The 7720-nt window shown below is 41.2% G+C and overlaps 1 protein-coding gene across 1 annotated transcript; it reads left to right on the plus strand.

Annotated features, from left to right (window-relative positions):
- Positions 1 to 920: 920 nt before the first annotated feature.
- LOC306886804 (zona pellucida sperm-binding protein 3-like) lies at positions 921 to 6761 on the plus strand (the record flags this gene model as incomplete). Its single annotated transcript, XM_079444109.1, has 10 exons — positions 921 to 1457; positions 1667 to 1785; positions 1872 to 1975; positions 2046 to 2223; positions 2356 to 2473; positions 2558 to 2640; positions 2698 to 2789; positions 2852 to 2886; positions 2997 to 3058; positions 6623 to 6761. The coding sequence occupies 10 exons, from the start codon at positions 921 to 923 to the stop codon at positions 6759 to 6761; spliced, it is 1467 nt and encodes a 488-aa protein (XP_079300235.1).
- Positions 6762 to 7720: the final 959 nt, after the last annotated feature.

The following is a 7720-nucleotide window of genomic DNA, read 5'->3' on the forward strand; positions in this document are numbered from 1 at the left end:
AAAATCTGAGCATATCACACCAGTCCTCAGGTCCTTACACTGGCTTCCAGTTACATTTAGGATTGATTTTAAAGTACTTTTACTCGTTTATAAGTCACTCAATGGCCTAGGACCTAAATATATTGCTGATATGCTCACTGAATATAAACCAAACAGACCAATCAGATCATTAGGATCGAGCCAGTTAGAAATACCAAGGGTTCACACAAAACAAGGGGAGTCTGCTTTTAGCTATTATGCGGCCCGCAGTTGGAACCAGCTTCCAGAAGAGATCAGATGTGCTAAAACATTAGCCACATTTAAATCAAGACTCAAAACTCATCTGTTTAACTGTGCATTTGTTGAATGAGCACTGTGCTATATGTCCGAACTGACTGCAATACATTTTATGTATAATCATTTTCTTTAAATTTATTTTAAATCACTTTCTATATCATTTTAAAATTCCTTGTTTTTATTATTTTTATTTCCATGTTTTTATTGATTTTAATGTCTATTTCACTTTCTTTTATGTAAAGCACTTTGAATTACCACTGTGTATGAAATGTGCTATATAAATAAACTTGCCTTGCCTTGCCTTCACAAAACAGTTAATGTGAATGACTTGTGGATTGTTTTTATCAGCTGTTTGGACTTTCTTTCTGGTGCCACCCAGTCACTGCAGATGATCCATTGGTGAGCAAGTGATGTAATGCTAAATTTTATAATAAGCTAAAACTCTTAAAAAGAGAAAAATCTCTATTGGCTAATGACTCTTTAGAACGTTCTCATTTGCTAATGCATAAACTGTACAGGTCCAGAGGAGAATCAAAGGTAAGCAATTAAGCTGAAAGGGGAGGAGCCACCTAAATTCAAAGCTGTACTTAATGGCAAAGACAAGCATTAGTGGGTATTGTGGTATCGTTTCAATGCTTGTCAGGATGAGTCTTTTCCATGGTGTGTTAGTGCTGGTTGTGATTGTGGCATTTGATCTGAAGAATGCATGGGGAAGTTTGAGATACGATCAAAGTCCAAGAAGCACGAAGCTGCAATCTCATCAAGTTTCCAGAGGTCCTGCTCTTTCTTCTGAAGGGTTCTGGAACCCTTTGCAAAAGGCTTCTCAGTTTAAGGATCTTGACTCCAGAGGATTTGCACAAGAGCCTCTTGGTCTTCAGGAGAAGCAGGTGTTGCAGGGTCCAGTCAAGCCTTTGGACTGGCGGTTTCCCATTGTTCCAGAGGTGCAGAGCGAGGTGGCGGTGGACTTCCAGTTGAGGCAACCTGTGACTCCCAGTAGTGTAGCTATTCAATGCGGTGAGAATCGGGTTCATGTGGAGGTACAGCAGGACTTGTTTAGCAATGGTCAGCTGATCCAGCCATCTGGTCTGACTTTGGGAGGATGTCCTGTTGCCGGTTGGGTCCCTGGCTCCAGGGTGCTCTTTTTTGAGTATGAACTGCAGGACTGCAACAGTGTGCTAATGGTAAATCTTACTAGGTTATGCTGCACACTACTAAAACAAAGGTTCTTTGGTATCAATGGTTCCCTGAACCTCTAACATCCATGGGACAGTTCTGTTCTTTAGTGGAACTGTTCACTCGGGTGAACCAAGTGATTTTATGGTGCGACTTGCTGAGACCCCTTTTGGAATTATTTGCGAATCCTCTTGGTAATGCATTCAGTCTCTTACAGATGACCGAGGATGAGCTTGTCTACACCTTTGCTCTTACCTACACACCTGAGGCACTCGCTGGCACTCCGATTACTCGTGCAGATGGTGCAGTTGTTGGTGTTCAATGCCACTACCAAAGGTAAGTGACCTTTTGTGACGTGTGGCCTTGCTGCTTGTGGTGGTGTAACTGGAAGACCATTTGTTTGGCTCCTCCTTGAACTGCAGGTTTCATACTGTGAGCGGTAATGCCTTGAGACCAACTTGGGTCCCTTATGCTTCAACGAAGGTTGGCGAGGAAGTCTTGCTGTTCTCCCTGAAGCGCATGATGGGTTGGTGCAGGTTTTTTTAAGACCTTCGGCCTTGTGAGTGTGGCTGTGCCTAAACTGTTCTTCCTTGCAGATGACTGGTCCTATGAGAGGCCTTCAAACTCGTATTTCCTGGGTGACATTATTAATATTGAGGCGTCTGTGAAGGTGTACAACCACGTCCCACTGCGTGTGTTTGTGGACCACTGTGTGGCCACTCAAGAACCTGATGTGAACACCCTTCCGAGATATTCCTTCATTGAGAATCATGGGTGTGTTCATGTCACCAGATGCTAACCAAATCGCCAGTTGATTGAGCTTGCTCCTTGTAACCACTTTGTCACTGAGAATTAGGGTAAGGTAGATGCTGCAGTTGACACTGAGGGTTTTTTTTTATTCATCAGGTGCCTTGTGGATGCTAAGGTCACGACTTCCAGCTCTCGTTTCATGCCTCAAACCCAGAAAGACAAGATCCAGTTCCAGCTGGAGGCCTTCATGTTCAAGGAGCCATCCAGTCCTTCTGTATGTACTGAGTGTTGTATGAATTTGCTCTACTCTTCCGTCTGCTCTGGGTTTGTGATCTTTTACCTGTGGTGTCTCTTGCAGATCTACATAACGTGTATTCTGAAGGCCACTCTTGCTTCTGCACCCAGTGACGCTCTCCACAAATCCTGTTCCTTTGCCAATGGGTATGTTCATGCTGCTTAACACGTTGAAGGTGCCGTGTCTGATTTCTCTCGTTGCAGGTGGTTTGGCGCTGATGGGAGCCACCAGGCTTGTGGTTGCTGTGACTCTACATGTGGTCCTGATGGTGGAATTCCTGCTGCTCCTTTTGGAGGTAGGCTGCTGATTTAAGCTTATTTGACACAAGTGCTCCATTTAACTGTCTGCTTTTTCTAGGTGTTCAGTGGGAAGGGAAGGCGTCACTCAGTCCTGTAATCGTTCAAGAGCGACCGAAGACTTTAGCTGGTTTTCAATAAATGGGGTGGAAAAACTGTTTCTGGTTTTGTGTTTTTCTCCAATTTTGATTTGGGTGTGCTGTAAGAGTGGGGAAACGGGTAGTCCTACTGTACCTATTCTCTTTCCAGAAGGAAAGGTTCCTCCTTGGTAGGAAAATAACCTTTTTAAAGACTGACCTACTGTTTGAATAACTTATCAGGATGAGCTGTATTGGCCAGGAATGTTTACACATGAGGAATTTGTTATAGTGCCAGATAACAAAAGAATATACATATAGGCGATGTACAAAATTGCAAGAACACTATATATAATAGACAATGTGTGTACAGGTCTGATATGTGGAAAGTGTGGTGAATAAATGTACAAGAGTTGTGTTCATGAGATGGATTGCTTAAGGGAAGAAACTGGTCGTTCTGGTTCTCAGAGCTCTGTAGCGTCGACCAGACGGTAACAGTTCAAAGAGGGAGTGTGCTGGATGTGAGGGGTCCTGAGTTATTTTACCAGCCCTTTTGCTCACTCTAGATAAGTACAGTTCTTGGAGCGTGGGGAGGGTTGTACCAATGATTCACTCAGCAGTCCGAACTACCCTCTGTAGTCTTCTGAGGTCCGATTTGGTAGCTGAGCTGAACCAGACAGTTATTTAAGCGCAGAAGACTGATTCAATGATGGTGGAGTAGAACGGTTTCAGCAGGTCCTGTGGCAGGTTGAACTTCCTCAGCTGGCAAAGGAAGTACAACCGCTGCTGGGCCATTGTCACAATGGATTCAATGTGATTGTCCTGAGACATTGTGGTGCCCAGGAATCTAAATGACTCCACTGCAGTCACAGTGCTGTTCATGATGGTGAGTGGGGGAAGAGCAGGGGGATTTCTCCTGAAGTCCACGATCATCTCCACAGTTTTGAGCGTGTTAAGCTCCAGGTTAAGACCGCACCAGACAGCCAGCTCCTTAACCTCCTGTCTTTAAGCAGACTCGTCACCGTCCTGGATGAGACTGGTCTGCGTCTGTTTGCAGACGTGGTGTCGTCTGCAAACTTCAGGAGCTTGACAGAGGTGTCTTTAGATGTGCAGTCGTTGGTGTAGAGGGAGAAGAGCAGTGGGGAGAGAACGCAGCCCTGAGGAGCTCCAGTGCTGATCGTACGAGTGCTGTATAAGAATTTACCATGCTTTACTAACTGCTGCCTGTCTGTCAGGAAGCTGTTGATCCACTGACAGATGGAGATGGGGATGGAGAGCTGGGCTAGTTTATTCTGAAGGGTGTCCTTGATGATGGTGTTAAAAGCGGAGCTAAAGTCAACAAACCGGATCTTCACATAAGTCCCTGGTCTGTCCAGATGCTGCAGGATGAAGTGCAGTCCCATGTTGACTGCATCATCCACAGACCTATTTGCTCTAGGCATACTGCAGGGGGTCCAGTGATATCCTTCAGATAAGCCAAAACCAGTCTTTCAAATGATTTCATGGCCACAGACGTTAGAGCCACAGGTCTGTAGTTGTTAAGTCCAGTAATTTTGGGTTTCTTTGGGATGTGGTTGATGGTGGAGCATTTGAAGCATGAGGGGACTTCACACAGCTCCAGTGATCTTTTGAAGATCTGTGTGAAGATGGGGGCCAGCTGGTCAGCACAGATTTTCAGATAGGCTGGTGACACACCTTCTGGGCCTGGTGCTTTCCTTTTGTTCTTTCTGAAGACCTGGCACACATCATCTTCACTGATCTGAATTGTAGGTGTGGGGGAGAGGAGGGTTGCTGGAGGTGTTAATGGTTGTGTGTAGAGGTTTCCGCGGCGGGTATGGGTTGTTTTTTCAAACCTAAAGTAAAAGTCATTCAAATCGTCTGTCAGTTGTTGATTCTCCAGAGTGCTGGGGGATGGTGTCTTGTAACTGATGATATCTTTCATACCTTTCCACACTGAAGCAGGATCACTTGAAGAGAATTTGTTTGTTTGTTCTGATTGGATGAGGCTGATTGGATGATTTAGGGGTGTGGTCCTGGTCAAGACAATCTCCTGAACTCCAAACTGAATGTCAGAATGGGAAAGAAAGGTGATTTAAGCAACTTTGAGCGTGGCATGGTTGTTGGTGCCAGACGGGCCGGTCTGAGTATTTCACAATCTGCTCAGTTACTGGGATTTTCACGCACAACCATTTCTAGGGTTTACAAAGAATGGTGTGAAAAGGGAAAAACATCCAGTATGGGCGAAAATGCCTTGTTGATGCTAGAGGTCAGAGGAGAATGGGCCGACTGATTCAAGCTGATAGAAGAGCAACTTTGACTGAAATAACCACTCGTTACAACCGAGGTATGCAGCAAAGCATTTGTGAAGCCACAACACGCACAACCTTGAGGCGGATGGGCTACAACAGCAGAAGACCCCACCGGATACCACTCATCTCCACTACAAATAGGAAAAAGAGGCTACAATTTGCACGAGCTCACCAAAATTGGACGGTTGAAGACTGGAAAAATGTTGCCTGGTCTGATGAGTCTCGATTTCTGTTGAGACATTCAGATGGTAGAGTCAGAATTTGGCGTAAACAGAATGAGAACATGGATCCTTCATGCCTTGTTACCACTGTGCAGGCTGGTGGTGGTGGTGTAATGGTGTGGGGGATGTTTTCTTGGCACACTTTAGGCCCCTTAGTGCCAATTGGGCATCGTTTAAATGCCATGGCCTACCTGAGCATTGTTTCTGACCATGTCCATCCCTTTATGACCGCCATGTACCCATCCTCTGATGGCTACTTCCAGCAGCATAATGCACCATGTCACAAAGCTCGAATCATTTCAAATTGGTTTCTTGAACATGACAATGAGTTCACTGTACTAAAATGGCCCCCACAGTCACCAGATCTCAACCCAATAGAGCATCTTTGGGATGTGGTGGAACGGGAGCTTCGTGCCCTGGATGTGCATCCCACAAATCTCCATCAACTGCAAGATGCTATCCTATCAATATGGGCCAACATTTCTAAAGAATGCTTTCAGCACCTTGTTGAATCAATGCCACGTAGAATTAAGGCAGTTCTGAAGGCGAAAGGGGGTCAAACACAGTATTAGTATGGTGTTCCTAATAATCCTTTAGGTGAGTGTGTATATATATATATATATATATATATATATATATATATATATATTAGTGCTGTCAAATGATTAATCGTGATTAATCACATCCAAAATAATTAATCGTTTTTGATTACATAATATATGTGTGTGTACTGTGTGTATTTATTATGTATATATTTAAGAAAAAAAATTGTTTATATATTAAATATATTTATATATAATAAAAAATTATATGAATATAAAATTTATACATATAAATGAAACATTAAATATTTTCTAAATATATACTATATGTGTGTATATTTACATATACTTAATAAATATACAGTGCACACATATATTATGTAAACAAAACGTTTATTTTGGATACAAGTAATCGCGATTAATCATTTAACAGCACATATATATGTATGTATATATGTGTGTGTGTGTGTGTATATATGGATATATCTTTAAATATTTATAAGTTATCACTAAGAAACAATTCCCTATTGAAAAAAATGAATAGGATTTTTACGTCCAGACCGTTGCACTCTGTGACTCTCAGATGCATTCTGGGAAGCACTAATGTGAAAGTGCTCAGTCCTGTGGTTTTGTGAAGAAGGACATGTTTCTATGTTTTCCTCTCCTCACGTTATTCACTGCAGCTGTGAGCGTCTATTGTCCTGCCGTCTCTCTGACAGATCCTCTCAACAGATGAGCCGCTCTCTGACCTCGCGCTCCAACCCAGGTGCTGCTGGGAAACTCTCAATGTTTCCTCCCATTCATCTGATATCAGAGGTGTGAGACTCCATAATCTGTCATTAATGCTGATATGTGTCTGAGAATCAGTCTGTCGGCTTCAGTACAGATGTTGATACAGATTTAAGATGTGGCCAAGATTATGAGTGTGTGCATTTACGTCCGTTTTCTTATAAGAGATGCATGCTTATTTCTGCACATTAAAAAGACACTGGCAGGTTATTGCAGTTGCATTTGCTGTTTTTATAAGTATCATTTTATTAAAATTTTGAATTATTATTATTATTATAAAATATTTTCTGTTTTTATTTTAATTTTAATTAAATAATAGACATTTGTATTTATTTATTTTTTGTTTTTTTAAATATGTCTGTGCTGTTTTTATTTATTTTAGGTTTAGAAAATGTGAAAAGAGGCAACTAGCTGAAATAAAGTAAGTTTAATTTGTTTTGTTTTTTGTTAGTTTTTTTATGGTTTTAGTTTTAGTTAATTACCCTGCTTCATTAAAGTTACAATTAAAAATTAATGTTTTAGTACATATATTATATGCTAAAAGGAATATTCTGAGTTTAAAATAAGGTAAACTATGTACAATATCTGTGACGTGTGTTATCCCAGATAATAATTTTGACTTGTCCATTACTGTAAACCACATATACAGTACAATAATGCTGCATAACATCTTACTGTAAATACAAAAATATTATTTCATCTGTAAATCAGACTAGTCTAATCTTAACATGTTTAATGTTGTTTCATGTTAAACTTTTGAAGCAGCTAGTTTTGCTCGCACATTTCTGTCACTCAAACAGTAAAATATAGCCCATGGGATATATATTTTTAAGGATAAAGATTGTTGCATTTCCAAGAAAATTATATTTCAGGTCGCATTTAATTCAGTGTGTTATTTACCATTTATTTGTAATTATTTGTTGCACTAAAATGCATATGTAAGTTAATTTTGCGTTTTCTAATCAATTGATGCAAAAAAATAAAAAGATAAA

This window comes from Barbus barbus (assembly GCF_936440315.1).
Source record: "Barbus barbus genome assembly, chromosome: 20".
In the NCBI taxonomy this organism is placed as follows: domain Eukaryota; kingdom Metazoa; phylum Chordata; class Actinopteri; order Cypriniformes; family Cyprinidae; genus Barbus; species Barbus barbus.